The sequence below is a fragment of the Elephas maximus genome, chromosome 16, assembly GCF_024166365.1.
Source record: "Elephas maximus indicus isolate mEleMax1 chromosome 16, mEleMax1 primary haplotype, whole genome shotgun sequence".
In the NCBI taxonomy this organism is placed as follows: domain Eukaryota; kingdom Metazoa; phylum Chordata; class Mammalia; order Proboscidea; family Elephantidae; genus Elephas; species Elephas maximus.
In genome coordinates, this window is record NC_064834.1 from 34,012,248 (window position 1) to 34,032,700 (window position 20,453).

Genomic DNA, 20,453 nt, shown 5'->3' on the forward strand with positions numbered 1-20,453 from the left:
AATGTAAGAGCTAAAACTATAAAACTTCTAAAAGAAAACATTGGTGGAAATCTTAGTGACCTCAGGTTTGGCTACAATTCCTTAAATACAGGATTAAAAGCAAATATATAAAAGAAAAAAGATGGAATTTCATCAAAATTAAAAGACATTTTTAATAAATTGAAAAAGCAAGTGGCATAACAGAGAATATATTTACAAAACATATATCCAGCAAAGGACATGTATCTGGACTATATGAAAACACAACTCAGTAAGAACAAGACAAATAACTCAATTAAAAATGATCAAAAAGATTTGAGTAAATACTTTATCATGTAAGATATATGAATGACCAATTTAAAAAAAATAGGAAAAAGTTTCAACATCATTAGGTATTAGGAAAATGCAAATATAAGTCTCAATGGATACTACTATAAACCCACTGAAGTGACTAAAATTAAAAAAAAAAAATTGATCATATCAAGCATTGATGAGGTTGAAGAGCACCTGGATGTCTCATACTCCAATAGTAGAAATGTAAAATGGCACAGCCACACTGAAAAAATAGTTTGGCAGTTTTTAATAAGTTAAACATAACTCAGTGATAAAAAGAAAGTGCTATTGGTACAAACGACCGTTTGAATGAATCTCAAGGCTTTATGCTGAGTGAAAGAATCCAGTCTCTGAGTTACATAGTATATGATTCCAATTTTATAACACTCTTGAAGAGACAAAAGTATAGTGAAAGTGAACAGAACAGTGGTTGCTAGAGATTAGGAGTGGAGGAAGGAAAAACAGAGAGAAGGTCTTCAGCCTCAAAAAAAAAAAAAAAAAAAAGCCTCATGGAACTCTTATATCCTGATTTTGGCGGTGGCTACACAAATCAATTCCTGCTCTTGTTAGGTGCCATTGAATCGGCTCTGACTCATAACAACCCTATGTATAGCAGAATGAAATCCTGCCTGGTCCTGTACTATCCTCAGAATCATTGCTATGTTTGAGCCCATTGTTGGAGCCAATGTGTCAGTCCATCTCATTGAGGGTCTCCCTCTTTTTTGCTGACCCTCCACTTTACCAAGCATGATGTCCTCCAGCAATTGGTCTCTCCTGATGAGTTGTCCAAAGAAAGTGAGGCAAGTTTCACGATCCTTGATTCTAAGTGGTATTCTGTCTGGACTTCCTTCAAGACTGATTTGTTTGTTCTTCTGGCAGTCTGTGGTATGTTCAGTATTCTTCAACACCAGAAATTTAATGTGCCCATTCTTCGTCAGCCTCCTTTTTCATTGTCCAGCTTTCTCATGCATATGAGATTGAAATACCTTGGCTTGGGTCATGAGGCAATTTCTTTCAGGGAGAAATGTATTTTATCTCACTGAAATGCCTGCATCTAGGAAACATCCTTCCCAGACATTAAGAGTGTCATCAAAATTGTTATTTTGATTTAATATAGTAGACATAAATGGACTGATTTTTATCATAATAAAAATATAAGCCCAGATGGAACAAAATATACTCAGATTAATTTCCAAGCACCTTGATATTTGGTACAAAATGCCAGTTATTTTTTATTATCAGCTATGCCGAAAGACCATGCATGCTATAATTAAGATTTATACAACATTATAATACAATTCTGTGATCCAAAATTTGCTCTCCTTATAGTTCATATCATTCTTCAGGTTATGAAGTTTTAAATGAAATAAAGAGCTCTCATAATAAAAGATATTTGGAAAAATATCCAAACAAGAATATTTTCCACTCTCTTGTTCATAAGCTAATTAACAATATACTACATTTGAGTCTGCTTTCCTAGGACTGCATAATTTTAAAACTTAATTTACTAATGAAACTGTGATCTTGTTACTCTGCTAATGAAGGAAATAAATAAAACAGACACACATATTACTTATTTCTCTCAATTATGTGCTGATATCTCAATGTCTTTCAGGGACCCCTGAGGATTACCCACGATTTTTCCATATGCACCCTAGGACTGCAGAACTTAGTCTCCTGGAGCCAGTAAACAGAGACTTTCACCAGAAATTTGATTTAGTTATTAAGGTAAATTAAACTAATTTCTTATTTCGTTGTGTTTATAAACGGATAATGAAAGAAACCTGTAGAGGCTACTGCAGACACTTTTATATTATAAAAATTAAAATTAATTTGGGCAGCATTGAACCAAAATTTTTGTAGGGAAAAAAGTGAAGTGCAGTTTTAATATATTGTGTTACATTTCTCTAAAATATTTTTTGTATTATTATTATGAGACTCAAGTACTGAATTTTGTTTATATGTAATAAAGACCCTAATAAAATGTATATATTACTATATAATATAAATTTTTATGTCTTCTAACTTTTTTTTGACTGTAAGGAATAATTTTTGATCATGAACATATAACCCGTATGTATATTTTAAAAGTACTTGAATTTATATTTTTATTTTAAAAATGTATTTTTTTAATTTAACTGCTTTTCCAACATGTTATTGAAAGCTATTGCTTGCTCAAAGATTTCTCTAATATATACCTCACTATTTTCTTTATGATAAAGGATTATCCTAGATCTGAAAGATTTTCAAAGCAAGGGGAATACATTTGGCATTATATTTTTGTCTAATAATATCTAGTATGTTGTAATGAAATCGTGTGAAACGTACTGTGGAAACCCAGATGAGCCAACAATTAATTCTTGTGGACTTCATTGAGAAGGTGAGATTCAAGCTGGGCAGTGATGGAGGAGTAGGAATTTGACAAACAGAGATGGTAGTTAGGACAGGGTATTTTAAATAAAGAAAAGACATAAGAAAGACACAGTAAGTTCAGTATGTATTGCATGACTTTTTCATATCTGTGCATATAAAAAATGAGAAATGAAAATGCAGCCATATGATGTTTCTCTTACAATTTTTACATTTAAAATTGTTAAAAGAAAAGGGAGTGAGAAATCTCACTACTGACGTATATTGTGCAAGGTGCATTATATACGTTTTTCACTGAGTTATTGCTGTAACCTTAGTACCATGTTTATCTGTGCAATATAGAAACTGAAGCTCATTGAGGGTGATTGGTTCATGTTACCTTACTAATAAGCATCATGACTGAGATTTAAATGTAAGTTTATCTAAGTCAAAGCCATCCTCTTTCCACTTCACCAGTACCCAGTTTCTTAAATGGTTGTCTGGTTTAACTCTCTAAAAGGCCAACAGTAAACAATATTATTTTCATGTGCATTTTATTTTAGCTCAAACCACAAGATATTTTCTTAATACCAATTATACACGCCAAAACCTGTGCTTACTTACTGGCCCCTTGTCCTTGAAGAGCTTGTAGTGTAGAAGGGGAAAGAGTTATATAGGCAGATAAATCAAAGATAACACTTCCAGTGCTAACAGGAAGACATCCCAACAAAGCACAGAATAAAACCCAAACCCACTGATGTCGAGTTGATTCCCACACATAGCAACCTTGTAGGACAGAGTAGAGCTGTCCCATAGGGTTTCCAAGGAGCAGTCGGTGGATTCGAACTGCCAACTTTTTGCAGTTTGAGCTCTTAGTCACTACACAGAATAGGGGCATTTGAGTTAATCTAGAGATTCAGGTAAGATTTTCTGGAGACCCTTCCAAGCTAAATGTCTCTGAATAGAAAGGGTTTGGCCAATGAATAAAGTGGAAAATGTGTTTGAACAGAAGGAAGAGCAGCAGTAAAAGCTTGAAGGCATGAGACAGCAGGCTACAAGCAGTTAACCGGGAAATGAAGCGTAGAGCCAGGCCACAGAGAAAGCCTCATGTGCGACTGCCGTTGCCTTGGATTTCATTCAGTAGGGGTTTGGGAGTTATTCAACAAACAAAGACTACTTTTACCATTTGTGTAAAATAGCCAGGCATGAGATTAATCTTCTTGCATTGACTATTTTAATTATCTGGGACTATGTAAAACTCAAAAACGTGTATCCATTGTCTACTGCCAATCTCCATGGAGTCTTGTGGTGCTGCTCTCTGTGGGAGTTAAGGCATTTGACAAAGCACTGTTTCCAAAAACTGAATTCAATTATTTTCTTTTATTATCAAAGTCAGTTGTCCTAGTGTACCCGGGTACTGTGTAACTCGGTTCATCAATTATAAAAAAAAAATTAATTATAAGAGACCACAGTTAATTTTTTTTGTTTTAATAACACTTTATAGTATTAATGTAAGTTTTTTACAGACATTATTAGATTTGAATTATTGTGTTTTGTGTGCAGTCAAAGGAATAATAAGCAAAGATACCAATCTGTAAGAATAATAATGTGCCACCTGCTTGAATAATAGCTGAGTATTGTGACATTGTTCAGGGATCCACTGACATGCTATAATTTGGCAGTTCTCTGTAGTAAGTCTTTCAACTTCTTCCCTTTTTCTTATTTTAATAATGCTTCATTTTTCTTTGCCATAAAAGTTTTTATTGGACTTTATCCCAATTCCTGGCTTGAAAGCTTAGAAAAATTTAAAATAAAATGAAGTATCTTTTCCTAGACTTTGAAGAAGAATTATGCTTTAAAAAACTATGTGAGCATTTAACAGTTGGTGAGTATCACAAATTAGAAGTTTATCATCTTATTTTTTTCTATTTCTGTCAATGATTTATTCAACAGGTTGACAAATAAAAATGTGCAGGTGAAACTAGGAAGACCAAAGTAACTAGTTCGTAAGCCTTATAAGATTAAAATATGTCCATTTGAAAAGAAAACAAGACAACATCTGAAGTTTTAGTTAATTGTAATTATTTAAGTATATTAAAAATGAGGTACATATTTTGAATTTATAATTAGCTACTGCTTTGGCATAATTTTTTTAGGCAGTATGACCTGTCTGAATAATATGACATTTCTTTTTAAGTAAGGAGATTCATAAATTTAGTTTGCTCAGGGCAGCTCATTCTTATGCCTAACACCCCTTTTGCTCTCAGAAAAAGTCCTAGTTTGGGTGATAAATTTGGTGATCATAGCAAAAAATACCTGAGGGAGAAATACGAAAACTCTTTTTAAAGATGCTGAATTATAGTGAATTAGCTCATGTGTGGAACATCTATAGCAAAGCCCAGAAAATTCGCTTTCTTTTTTATAACTGCTGTGTTTTTTTTTAAGTGTCATTCATTGATCTATATGTGCTTTAAGCCGTCTAATACAAAGAAACTAACCTTGAATTATTAAAACAGATTAAAATGGGCATATAATTAATAATCCACTGTCTTTCAATTGCTCAAAGAATAATTATATTTTTATCTAAATTCCTTTGATTAACAACTAGCTGCAAGGATTACAATGAAATCACGAAAGTCACCGAATCATGGTCCCTTTGTTTTTCATTTGGTTACTCAATGACGTACTTCTCTTCTCTAGCAGGATATTTCTTTTCTTTTCTTTCCAAGTTGTGGATATATTGACGCTTATCTCATACCAGTCACACTTCACACTTTGTGTTCCAACCATACTGAACCACTTGCAGTGCCGTAAACTCGCTGTATTCTTTCTAGCCTCCAGACACTTACAGGCACTGTTCCTATTCCTGAATCATTCATCTCTTTTCTTGTCAACAGTTTAATTCACAGTGATGCTTCAGTTTTCGACTAAGACAACCTTTCTATGGAAAGGCATGATCACTGGTTTGTAAGAGTCTCCTTGCATATTGTTTGTCCCTATGTTGATTGTCATCACTCAATATTAGGCTTGACTACTTATTTCCTCCTAACCTTTATAAGAGGGCAGATTTTAATGCATTTTTTTTCCTTGTATCCTGAGTCCCTAACCCTACCTAGGTATAACACATAGAAAGTTCTCAGTAAATATTTGCTGTAATGATTTTCTCCCTGGAACAGTGAACTGTTTAAGGCTGCTGGTTTCAAGTAGTTGTATCTTCATTGCAGTTGAATACATACATTTGAATGTGTATGTATTTGGTACAATTTTATCTTGTGTCTCTGCCCATAGTAAAGATGCAATAAAATTCTTAAATAAATTCAATCCCTGGAAAAAAAGGTTGACGCTATGTTAAAGCAAAGTTTGAGTCATCTGCATGACTATATCAAAAAACAAAAGCAAACAAAACAGAAAGAAAGGAAAGAAGGAAGGGAGAAAGAAAGGAAGAAAAGCCCTCCTTTCTTCTAAAGAAAAGATATATTTTTGACGTGGAAAATGAGCCACAGAATCAAAGTAGTCAGCCTGAATATTTGTGGTGATATGCCAGTCCTCCTGACAATTTGTTTTACTTCAGTAGTTTGAGAGTCACAGGACAACATCTGAAAAATGGTTGAAGCCTAAGAGAACAGCTACTATAACCCTACAGATGACTCTCTTATGCTACAACCCTAGAACATATTCAGCCTCTGTGTGAATAATGATACAGATTTTACTTTTACTACACAGGCATTAAATAGAAAACTCAGATTCAGTGTTTTTAAGGCATACAGAATTTTTTAACTTTCAATTTTCCAAACCTTTTTGAGTGATTATTAGGTGGGTGGCATTTTGATTGCTTATAAGAGACAGAAATGTATAAAAGCTCTACTCCAAATAAATCACTAGTATGGAAATTATACATTTAGTCTTTTCCTTTCTGATCTCTACACCCATATTTTCAATTCCTGGCTGAACAACTCCTGTTATTCTGCAATTGTGTAGAATAAAGAATATAGCAAACTAAACACATCATTTTGAAAACTCCAGCCTCTACTCCTGATTCTCTTTTTCAATTAATAACAGCATTACCAATGTTCAGTCACCTAAGCTAAGAGCTATTAGTTCCTCATGAATTCTGCCATGTCTCCCCATCCAATCACTTATCAAGTCCCAACCAGACACATCTGGAATTACTCTTGAATAGCTCCCCAATTTTCCATCCCCACTGTAATTTTCTGTTTCTCTCTCTCATGGTCCATCATCTCACACAAGGGATCTCTCTCAAACCATAGCTTCATCTCCTTGCATTCTGCCCATCACTACATCTTTCTTCCCATATTGCCAATAGATTCCTTCTAAAACAAAGGGAAAAAAAAAAGTCATGCTGCTCTATATTGTCTTCAAGTTACTTTATAGTTTGTCCCCTACACAAATTTCCAATAGAACTTTGTCAGTATCAAACAGAGTGGATAGCAAGTCACAGATCATCAGCCATCGCTTCTCAAAATAAAAAGGGTGAGATTGCCCATGAAAAGGAAAAAAAAAAACAAAAACTATTGGAATTCATTAGGTCAGTTAAGGAGATTTTGGAGTATAGGTTACTATTCTTTGTGGTGTATTATGAATATGTCATTTTATGAATAGAGAATAGAGAGAGAGAGAGGTAAAGAAGAGGGAAGAAAGCCTTGAACACTCCTTTGGAAGAGATTGAACAGAAGTCATCAGTGGCCCAGGGCTAGGAGAAATCAAAAAACAACCAACCAAACAAAAACACAGCTGCTGTTACTAGACCATAGGAAGCAAGACAAATGCTATGGATGACATTCATTTATATCTTTGGAAATATTCTAGCCATGTATTCCTAGTCCTATTCTTATAATTTATTCTTTGTGAAACACACACACAACTCAGTTCAGCAGGTAATCAAAGAATAAGTTTACTTCCATTCTCCCAAAAGTCCTATGTACTTTTTAGAAGAAATTTATCCCACAGAAATTTCAAGCATTACTTGTTATTAGTAATAAAATAATAATTCTTCCACAGATTTCTAAAATAAAGCTTTCTGAAATTCATCAATTTATTTGATACATTTGCTAAATCTTTATCTTTTAGTTTATGTTCTACTTTTCTTTTTAATTTAGTAGATTTGCACATAAAATATCATGTTTGTTTCCTAAACAAGAATGCACTTTCCTTTTATTTCCCTCTCATTTCTAAAAATTCTAAGAACTAGGCTAAATTAATTAACTCTTACGTCAGTTGTGGAAATTAGTAAAAGGTAAGAATATATGGCGCCCTCTTGTCTCATCCCTTTATTTGTCCTGCTGGGTTAGAGTTAGAACAGAGATAGAATATAGCAGTTGAATATGGTGGCTCTCCAAATGTGCAAATTGACAAAAGGTACACAGAGGTGATATTTTATTTGGCCTCTTACCTTCCTCACAAGGTTACTTACAACTACTTGGAAGAAGAAAGGCAATTTATCCATTCTTGTCAGAGTACCTTGATTGGGGCAAGGCCCCTTTATCTGTAAAGATTATTGTAAGACTTTAGCAAGTTTAAATACCGTATAATGTTCAAATGAAAGCCACTTTCTGAGCAGTCTCTGCCACATCTCTGCACTGCAACCCCTTCACATTCAAAAACCCCCTTAGCCCTCCCACGATTTCCTCCAAGTAATCTTTCTTCATAAAGATTGGTTGTTGCATAGACACATAAACGAGCATATTGAAAAACATGTAAGCTAAGTAGATTTGCCAATTATTTTCCTCCCAGGAACAGCCTGGTACATAGATGGTTATGTGTGTAAAAGAGAAATATTACACTTTCACTCTCACTACCTTCTGAAAAATAACTCATTTAGAGATAAAATTCTTTTCCATGTTAATGACTTTTTAAATTTAAAAAAATTCCAGGATGGGTATTCCCATCAGCTAATACACAGATGGCATGTTAGTGGGGTTTTCTCCTAGTGGAAAGAAAACACTGCAGGAATGGGATCAGAACCCAGCATAGGCTAAATGGCTTTGCTGGTTAGGGAGAAGAGGGAAAAAACAAGAAAAATAAAACATGAGCTAGAAAAGATTCAGGAAACTTTACTACTTTAGCACTAACATCATTTTGTCTCTAGCTATCCTTGCTGTTTATAGCTAAAATGATTCCCATGTTCAAATCACAAGCCAAATAGTTTGACATATTGGTGATTAGCAGAAGTTTTCTGAATCTGTGGTCTCTCCCAGAGTAACTGGGTTTTTCGTCTTTAAATCATTCAAAATTGTTTCGGTCATTCTAGTGTAAGTTCATATCTCAAACTCTAAGTAAAGAGAAAGATTTTTATTATTGAAAGGTATACAGGGAGTTTCAAGAATTCTTGTTTTCATTTCAATAATTATAAGCAGAATCACATTCTTACTTCAAGTACAGATAAAATAAATTTTATTTTATTAAATATATTCCCAAGGTAAGAAATGTGTCAATATTATTTTGTTGTCATATTATATGCCCTTTTTGGGAGTGCATTGCTTGATTCCTGTGTAGTGAAGAGATCTTTTCCTTTTTGTCATACAGAAAAAAAATATGTACATATATATACATTTCCAACCAAGAATGTACTCATTTGCTATACTTACGGTGCTGTAAACACGTAAGTTTGTACAATATGCAATACAATTCCTTGTATTTTATCTAATAAATAATTGGATAGTTTTCTAAGTTCTTGAGTATTTTCAGTAGCTGTCATAAATAGGCTTAATGTCAAACCATGCAGTCTTCAATTTTTAGGGTATTAAAGCTTAAATAAAGAAGTTTTCTGTAGATTTTAAGACAGCATAATTTGGCGGCAAGGGTCAAAAAAAGCAATGAAATACACTAATTTTTAATGGTTAAGTAGTTGATAATATTAATATGGTCTTTGACCCAGGGGACACAGACTTGCCACAACTATGCCTCCCTAAGACATTCTAAAGGAAAACATACGTTCATAGGCATAAAGAAAAAGTAACCTTTTGCTACTTGGAGTTTTAACCTCAAAACCCTTGTAAAGTTCTAATGAGCTGTGCAGATCGCTATGAAGAACGCTCTTACTTAGCTAGGTTGCTCTGGTCTATTTCCAACCTTCAAGTCTAAATTAAAATTTGAGACTTTACTGAAAGGTAAAAAACAGTAACAATCACTTTCATGAGAGTCCAGAACAGAGATTGGACTAAGCTGTTCACCCTAGGTTTTTTTGTTTTGTTTTGTTTTCTTTTTTTAGGTTAAAAGATGTCTGCAAACCAGGGAAGTCAGACCACCAGATTCAATTGATTGCCAAGGGAGACTTAATTGGTGGTATTGAGATCATGTGATGTGCTTGTTTTTGAAAGGCATATTTAAAGACCACCTACTGAATCAAGCTGATGATGTGATATCCAAACACTAAAATTTCAGAGCTAGGCATACATTACAGTCAGTTGGGAAACTGATAAGGCCATATTATATCTATGTACCATGTTGTCACCAGCTGCCATGAAACCAGGCCCTATCTAAAAAAAAAAAGACATAGTAAAATAAAAATAATAATTAAGCAAATAAATACATACCAGAGATCTTTTCTGAGCCTCTAAAAATCTGCCTTAATAGTTATCTCAGGTCATTCTAAGGCAGCAGGCAAGAAGCAGGGCTTTGGAAAACATTCTCTGTGTTTGAGAAAGACTAAGAAGTACAACCAGAATGCTCCTTAGAAGTAAGAATGGCTAGGCTGCGTCTTACATACTTTGGACATGTTGTCAGGAGGGATCAATCCCTGGAGAAGGACATCATGCTTGGTAAAGTACAGGGCCAGTGGAAAAGAGGAAGACCCTCAACGAAATGGATTGACACAGTGGCTGCAACAACCGGCTCAAGTGTAACGACAATTGTAAGGATGGTGCAGGACCGGGCAGTGTTTTGTTCCGTTGTGCATGGGGTCACTATGAGTCAGAAATGACTTGATGGCACCTAACAACAACAAGGGAAATGTATAAAGAAATAAGTCTGTTTTTGGACTCTGACTTAATGAATATATATATTTGAAGAGATAAGCATCTGTAATGTTTAAGTATCTTAATAATACTGATTTTTCATGTCCCTTCCTAAATCAGGCTTTATTAATCTATACTATGTGGCTCTGAGTGTCCATAGACTAGTTTTTTATAGTGGAAGGAGGAAGGGTGGATTCTGGGCACTTTTCTGGAGAACAAGTTTATAGGTTTTTTTCAGTGATGTTTTTATTAAAGTACCACTTCCATTGAAAGTGCACCAATCATATGTGTACATATCGATGAGTTTTTACAAAGTGAAGCTAATACGTAGTCAGCACCCAGATTTTATGTACTTGTAGGTTTATGTGTGTGTATATATTTTTTCTATATCTATACATAGGTATGTATATATCAATTGCTCACATGCAAGTTCAAGCTGAAGAAAATTAACACAAGTCCATGAGAGCCAAAGTATGACCTTAAGTAAATCCACCTGAAATTAGAGACCATCTCAAGAATGGATTTGATGCATTGAACACTAATGACCAAAGGCCAGATGAGCTGTGGGATGACATCAAGGACATCATACATGCAGAAAGCAAGAGGTCATTAAAAAGACAGGAAAGAGCGAAAAAGCCAAAATGGATCAGAAGAGACCCTAAATCTTGTGCTATTTCTCTTATAGAAACACTAGATAACTAAGACAGCAGCTAACAACAATAACAACATATGTGTGTGTGTATGAATATAGAGATCTCATTTATATAATATATACATACATATAAGTGTATATATATTATATTATATTTATGTTATATATTATATACATAATATATATAACATTTATGTTATATATTAAATACATAATATATAACATTAATATAATATAATATATATACACTTATATGTATGTATATATTATATAAATGAGATATATAAATGAGTTTTATATATATATAAAACTGACATCCAACATGCCCCCCTTACCTCCCCCTAGTTAGCACCTCCCCTTACACACAGGAATCCCTGCTCTTTGATTCTAATAACATAGATTAGTTTCATGTTCTTTTGAATTTTTTATAATTAAAGTTTCATATTTCTAATCAGAACCTTAAGAGCTTATGAATTCCTTTTTTTTTTTTTTTTTACTGTTGCCAATTTAGAAGGTACAGATGACTCTACAACCCAAATTTCACAAACATACACACTTTCCATATGTAATAGAACTCAATAACAGTAAGTTGTCTTTGTACAAGGAAGTTTTGGGGACTCTTGTTAACATGTCCTTTCACAATATAAGTACAGAGAATTCATTTTTGATCCCAATGCAAACATGTCTAAATGGTTGACAATTAGAAAGTTATGAACTTATTGTTAATACAAGGAAACATTTGTTGAAGGGTTAACTAAGCAAAATTTAACAATGTTAAGCAAATGTAATTTCCAATGAAAAAGAAAGAATGTATGTGAAATTTAGTCCCCTAGCAATATTTATCCAAAACAAACTCTCTTCACTGTCTACTTGAGGGTTGAATTTAAAATTAGAAATAAAAGGATAAACGGGTTTATGTGATCCATTGGTAGCTGGAAGAACCTACTACTTTTTCAGAATCATCTTCTTATCAAGGTAAATAAGGAGCCTTTAGGTAAATAAGGAGCCTTTAGTTTGTTAGGAAAGGCAAGCTTCAAAATTACTTCCTTTGTGTATTGAAGGCTTTACTGCTGAGGATGATAGCAAGTGGTGTAGTGTCGGGCACAGGGACAGGGGAAGAAGAGTAGTAGGGTACAGTAGTAGCTTTATCCTATTTTGAGAGTCACTGCCAATCATCATTTTATCATACTACTACTCAAGACTTCTTTCATTATCTGCTTTCAGTGTATATTATATATGATCTTGTTTTTTTCTAAGCACTAAACACCTCGTATACATTTTACTCTCTTCCCTCTGCCCTCTTTCTAATCTGAATGAGAAGAAATGGATAATAAGATAGAAAACCAAAATAAAGAGTTATCTTGGAAGCTTAGTTAAAAAAAAAAGTTTAAAGTACTGATAATAGGTCAAATAAGATAAAGACTGAAAATTAACATTGCTTTCAGCAATGTAGAAGTAATTGATTTTCACAAGAACCACCATATTTGAGGACAAAATCCGGACTGAAGTAGGCTTAAGAAAAAGGAATAAAGGAGGATTAAGCTGCTTGAGTATAGACAAAGGTGACACATAAAATCTAAAATGTGTGCTCTATGGATGCACAAAAAATAATTCGTAACTTTCTAGAAAAAAATTCTCAATTTTTTTCCTCTTTCCTCAAATTTATTTAACATCCTTGATCAGCTTTCTCTTTTTCTTTTTTTTTTTTTTTGATTATATATACTTGAAAGGTTTCATATTAAAGATCATAGGATTTGTCAAATTGTTGGTCACCAGCTATCAGAAAATTATTCTGTGGGCAGTCCTCTGGGGCAAGGAGCTCAGAGATTATCAATATTTGCTTGCTTTAATATTGAAAATGTATTGGTTTGTCTTGTCTCTTCCAGCATTTTGCTTTTCAAAGTAACCAAATAATGTGTTTTTTATACTTCTGCTTTTTTCGGCTTTAGTTTCCTTTAGTCCCATTACTAAAAAATGGGACTCATGCCCAGAAATTCTCCAAACAAAGCCTGGCTTTTACGTATAATATTTAACGTGTAAGCACAGACTTTGTAGATATAAATAAGGTTATTTTATGAGATGAAATGATTTTTTAAAGTATCACATTATTTCACTTGCCTTGCTTTTTCTTCTCATTCACTAGTGATTACAAGGAAACAGAGTAAGTTTTGAGAAGTTATATTTGTATTATACAAAGAGGAGCAGATTGGATGAAAGTTTTGACACATGGGCCCACTAAAGAGAAAAGTGTAATAGTGTTATATTGTTTTGAATATAATCATATTTTAATTCTAATTCAATCAGGAGTATCTATGCTATTAACATTCTTCTTACTAATTTCTAATCGATCTTACATTTGGATATTTATTTGCATTTTTCTAAATCAGATAAACATGTAGTGAATGACTTTGTGTGTCCCCTTATAAATAAGGAGAACTGCATCTAGGCTCTAGATCTGTCACTTACATGCTGTGTAGCCTGAACATGAAACTAACCTCTTTCTCCATTAATACAAAAATGTACATTTTAACACCTAGAGGCAAAATGGCATAGGTGTAAAGATTGTGAACTTTGTAATCAGATACTTCAAATAGGATAAAATACACAGTAGCAAAGAAAAAAATAGGCATTACTAACAGCAAGCTAATGTTAGGGAAATAACAGGCAAAGATTTCGTGTTATTTTTAAGGATAAAGAATTAGATTGTTTCCATGGATCTAATTTGTTTTATTTCTCTTTTCCTTGGATCACTCTATTTTCATCATGCAGGTAATACATGTTTTTACCGGCTTCATAGCTGGTACTAGAAATTGACAACACATGAGCAGAATGTAAAATGTAAGCTTTTTTCATTGTTATATAATTTTGCTTTTTTAAATTCTCCCCTCCATCCATAAATTGTGCATGTGTGTTTGTGGTGGTGAGAGGGCCAATTATAAACTTAACAACTTTTTATAGCATTATAGGTATGTTCTAGATATGACATAATTGCTGTTGGAATAATTAAACACAAAATAACAGAGATGGGGAGAGAAAAATTCCTTTTCGGAATGACTTGCACAATGTCTGGAAGAGCCAGGCAGGGCATCCCTGCTTTAATCAGACCAAGGTCATTGGGTTGAAACCCCATGTGAACCAATTAGTTCACACAGTGAAGAATGATGTTTTCTAGCCATTGACTGTACCTCATGCCCTGGTCAGCTGTGTCCAGGAAGCATGCTCTGTGTCACAGAGGGAACTCCTGGAAGAACATCCATGGCTCGGCACAAATTAATCACAATGACCAGATACATAAAGAGCTTATCCATATTGATTGTGTCAGAGACACACAGAGTTATGTTCCAAGAAGGATACATAATTCCATACAGAGACACACATTATTTCATTAGTGTCCTCCTTAGTGCAGTGGAAGTTTTCATAAACATTTTCTGTGGGGAACTCCTTTACAGTCTGCTACCAAATAATTATTTAAAGGCGTACAATAAACTACATAATGTTACGAAGGATATCTAATATATTGATATAATTATCAAATTAGTTTTTAAAACAAATGTAAGTAGCTATATATCAAATCATTATAGAATAGTATCATAATATCAAATGGAAGACATTGAAGATTTTTACCAACTTCTGCAGCCTGAAATTGATTGTGTATACAATCAACATGCATTGATAATTACTAGTGATTGGAATGCAAATGTTGGAAACAAAGAAGAAGGATTGGTAGTCAGAAAATACAACCTGGGTGATAGAAATGATGCCAGAGATCACATGATATAATTTTGCAAGACCAGTGACTTATTCATTGCAAATACAGTTTCTCGAAGACGTAAATGGTGACTATAGACATGGACCTTGCAGGATGGAATATGCAGGGACCAAATCAACTACATCTGTGGAAAGAGATGATGGAAAATCTCAGTACCATCAGTCAGAACAAGGCCAGGGATGACTGTGGAATAGACCATTAATTACTCATACGCAAGTTGAAGTTGAAGCTAAGAAAATTAAAACAAGTTCATTAGAGCCAAAGTACGAATGTAAGTCTATCCCACCTGAATATAGAGACCATCCCAAGAATATTTTGACGAATTCAACAGTGATGACCTAAAAACAGATGAGTTGTGGAATGACATCAAAGACATCATACATGAAGAAAACAAAAGGTCATTAAAAAGACAGGAAAGAAAGAAAATACCAAAATGGATATCAGAAGAGACTCTGAAACTCGTTCTTGAACGTAGAGTTGCTAAAACGAACTGAACAAATGATGAGGTAAAAAAGCTACAGAAGATTTCAAAGGGCTGCTCAAAAAGACAAAGTAGAATATACTAATAAAATGTGTAAAGATATAGAGTTAGAAAATCAAAAGGGAAGAACATGCTTGGCAGTTCTCAGGTGGAACAAACAGCAGAAAAAATACAAGTCTTGAGATGCAATATGGAAGGGTTCTATGTGCAAGATATTGAATGATGCAGGAAGCATATTAGGAAGATGGATGGAATACACAGTCACTGTACCAAAAAGAATTGGTCGATGTTCAACCATTTCACAAGGTAGCGTATGATCCAGAAGCAATGGTACTGAAGGAAGAAGTCCAAGCTGCACTGAAAGCTTTGGTGAAAAATAAGGCTCCAGGATTGACGACATATCAATTAAGGTATTTCAAGAAGTGGATGCAACACTGGAAGTGTCTATACCAAGAAATTTAAAAAACAGCTACCTGGCCAATCGACTGGAAGAGATACATATTTGTGTCCATTCCAAAGAAAGGTGATCCAACCGAATGCAGACATTATTGAACGATATCATTAATATCACACACAAATAAAATTTTGCTGAAGATCATTCAAAACTGTTGCAGTGGCACATCAACAAGGAACTGCTAGAAATTCAAGCTGGATTCAGAAGAGGACATGGTACGAGGGATATCATTACTGATGTTAGATGGAGCTTCAGTGAAAGCAGAGAATACCAGAAAGATGTTTACCTGTGTTTCATTGCCTATGCAAAAGCATTCAACTGTGTGGATCATAATAAATTATGGATAACATTGGAAAGAACGGAAATTGCAGTACACTTAGCTGTGGTCATGTGAAACCTGTACATAGACCAGGAGGCAATCATTCAAACAAAACAAGGGAATATGGCATGTTTAAAAATCAGGAAAGATGCGCATTAGGGTTGTATTGTTGCATTGTACTTACACAGTCTGTATGCTGAGCAAATAATCCAAGAAGCTGGACTATATGATGAAAAACACGACATTAGGGTTGGAGGAAGAGTTGTTAGCAACCTGAGATATACAGATTAGGCAGCCTTGTTTGCTGAAAGTGAGGACTTGAAGCACTTACTGATGAAGATCAAAGACTACAGCCTTCAGTATGGATTACACCTCAACATAATGAAAACAAAAATCCTCACAACCGGACCAATAAACAACATCATGACAAACAGAAAATATTGAAGTTGTCTAGGATTTCATTTTATTTGGATCCACAATCAATGGCCAGGGAAGCAGCAGTCAAGAAATCAAATGACACGTTGCATTGGGCAAATATGCTACAGAAGACCTCTTTGGAGTGTTAAAAAGCAAAGATGTCACTTTGAGGATTATGGTGCACCTGACCTAAGCACTGGTATTTTCAATCGCTGCTCATACATGTGAAAGCTGGACAATGAATAAGGAAGACCAAAGAAGATGAATGCATTTGCATTATGGTGTTGGCAAAGAGTATTAACATACCGTGGACTGCCAGAAGAACAAACAAGCCTGTTTTGGAATAAGTGTATTAGAATGCTCCTTGGACGCAAGGATGGTGAGACTTTGACTCATGTACTTTGGGTATGTTAACAGGAGGGACCAGTCCCTGGAGAAGGACACCATGCTTGGTAAAGTAGAAGGTCGGTGAAATAGAGGAAGACCCTCAATGATATGGATTCACACAGTGATGCAGCAGTGGGCTCAAACATAGCAATGATTGTGAGGATGGAACAGGACTGGGCCATGTTTCAATCTGACGTCACTCTGGGTGGAAACTGACCTGAGAGCGCCTAACAACAACAACAACAATTTCAAGTTAGTAATTAGCAAAATGATATTTCAAAATATCTTTAATATTATTAATAATATAAAATATTTTTCTTCCTTTTTGTCCAGTCACCAACACTGCCAAATATCACTGTGGTTTGTTACCTACCTTCTTAATTGAAGAAGAAGCTAAATTGCAATTTAACTAAATGCTGAATTATAATTAGAAATAAATGAAAAAATTATCTTCTAAATGCTCTAGTTAGAAAAATCAAAGAGGTCTATCTGTACTGTTTATAAATTCTTATGACCAAAATTTCACTATTTCACCAAGCAAAGCATTCCAGAGTTTAATATATTTTACTCTAATTTTGACTTTGTTTTAAAATACAACTACTGCAACAATGAGGAAATACATCAACTAAAATATCATAGAAAATTTAAATCCATTTCAATAAATGTATAGACTATTGAAGTATATCAAAAATATCTCCTAAAGCTAGAAGAGATTTTCTAGAAGTCAATTGTGATGAAACCTTCACTGAAATTAAACTCTTTGGGTTGTTATGTGGTAAGATAACTTTGGTGTGTGTGTACATTTTTCTTTTTTCATATTTTGCTTTAATGCAAAGGACACCTTGGTGGCATATTGAATAAGAGATAGGTCTGCTAACCAAATGGTCGGCAGTTCAAATCCACCAGGCGCTCCTTGGAAACCTGTTGGAGCAACTCTACCCAGTCCTATAGGGTCACTATGAGTCGGAATCAACTTGATGACAGAAGGGTTTTTTTTAATTTGGTTTTAATATAAAGTTAAAGTCATCAAACTAATCTTGTAAAATAACCAACACTTAAAATCTTGCTACAAGGTAATGGAAACCATATTTTCTCCTCATTTCCTTAAATAATGCCCTGCCTTCTGTAAGTGAGAAGGAAGAAATCAAGGCATTTTGGACATTTAAATTTTATGTCCCTCTTTATCCTATTTGCTGTTGTTATTGTGTGCTGTTGAGTTGATTTCATCTCATTTCATCCTTATATGACAAGGTAGGACTTTCCCACAGGGTTTCCTAGGCTATGATCTTTTTTTTTCTACGTTTTATTTGTTTTATTGTTGAGACTATACACAGCAAAACATACGCCAATTCAACAATTTCTACACGTACAATTTAGTGACATTGATTACATTCTTCAAGTTGTGCAACCATTCACACCATCTTTTTCTCAGTTGTCCCTCCTTAATTAACATAAAATCACTGCCCCCTACAGTTCCTATCTAATCTTTTGAGTTGCTGTTGACCCCTATAGATTGTTCTTAAAAGAGCACAATGCTCAGGGAAACTTTTTTTTAGTAGTTAAGCTAAACTATTGTTCAATTTGAAGATTACTTCAGGGGATATTTTTGGTTTGAGGTTTAAAAATTATCTCAGAGCAATAGTTTCAGGGGCTTATCCATCCTCCATGCCTCCAGAATATCTCAAGTCCATGAGAATTTGAAATTCTGTTTTACATTTTCTCCCTTTTGATCAGGGCTCTTCTATGGAATCTTGGATCAAAATGTTTATTAATGGTTGTCAGGCACCCTCCAGTGCATTTGGTTTCATGGCAAAGGAGGCAATTGCTCATTGAGGCGATTAGCCATACATTTCTTATCCTCTGCCATTCCTTACTCTCCTTCTTTCTCTGTTGCTCCAGGTGAATAGAGACCAATTGTTTTGCCTTCAATGGCCACTTGCAAGCTTTTAATATCCCGGACACTATGCAATGAACTAGGAGGTAGAAAAGATGCATCAAGCATGTAATTAGGCCGGTTAATTGGGATGTTGCATGAAATCATGACCCTAAACCTCCAAACCAATAAACCAAATCCCATGAGATGTTTGATTGTACACAAGCAGCATCAACAGCTATCCTTTTTCTTTTTTTTTGTCATTGTTGTGAATATGTCTATCACACAACTTTTACTATTTCAACCTTTTATAGGTGTACAACTTATTGACTGCAATTACAGCAGTTGGCTGCGCAACACTACCCTTAATCAACGTGATTTTTCCATCACTGCTAATCACCATCAACCTCCAATTTTCCACTCCCTCCTACCTGTTTTTTTCCTACCTGTGGTAACAACTAGTAAACTTCTGTATACATTTGCCTTTTCTTGTTTTTTTATGTAATATTTGCCCAATTGTGATTGGCTTATTTAGCTCATGTCTTCAAGCTTCATCCATACTGTAGCATGTATCAAGATTTCATTTCTCTGACTGACTGACTAGTATTTCACTGTATGTATGTACCACGTTTTGTTTATTCATTCATCTCTTGGTAGGCATTTAGGTTGTTTCTACCTTTTGGCTACTGTAACTAGCACTGGAATGAACATTGGTGTACAAGTCTCTTTACGAGTCTCTTCTTTCAAGTATTTGGATATATACCTAGGAGTGGAATTACCCGTTCATATAGTAGTTCTATTTTTAGTTTTTTGATGAACTGCCATACTGTTTTACACAATGCTGTACCATTTTGCATTCCGACAAGAAATGGATAAGAGTCAAAATTTCCCCATATCCTTGCAACATTTGTTATTTGCTGCCTTTTTTTTTTTTTTCTTTAATCTTACCCATCCTAGTGGGAGTAAAATGATATCTCATTGTGGTTTTGATTTGCATCTCCCTGATGGCGAATGATGCTGAGCACCTTTTCATGTGTTTGATGACCATTTGAATGTCCACTTTGGTGAACTGTCTATTTAAGTCCTTTGCCCGTTTTATGACTGGGCTTTTTGCTTTTTGATGTTAAGTTTTGAAGTTTTATATATTTTGGTTATTAGACTCTTGTCAGATACATAGTTTCCAAAGATATTCTCCCATTTGGTACCTTGCCTTTCCACTTTTTTGGTAGTCTTTAGATGAACAAAAGTTTTTAATTTTTATGAGTTCCCATTTATTTATTTTTTCTGTCATTATTTGTGCATTTGTCATTATATAACACATTGTTGAAAGCTAGAGCTGACAAGGTTGACCCTGCTTGTTCTTCTAAGAATCTTATGGTTTTAGTTTGCACACTTAGGTCCTTAATTCATTTTGAATTTTTATACATACATATATATACACATACATACATATAGTGTGAGGCATGA

General features: G+C 34.3%; 1 protein-coding gene across 1 annotated transcript in view; it reads left to right on the plus strand.

Moving 5' to 3' along the window:
- The window catches only part of PCDH15 (protocadherin related 15), a 999,309-nt gene that overhangs the window by 570,859 nt on the left and 407,997 nt on the right, over positions 1-20,453 (plus strand). The window contains exon 11 of the mRNA XM_049855421.1: positions 1,928-2,040. Within this exon, the coding sequence (XP_049711378.1) occupies positions 1,928-2,040 (113 nt within the window). The remainder of the gene's footprint in view (positions 1-1,927; positions 2,041-20,453) is intronic.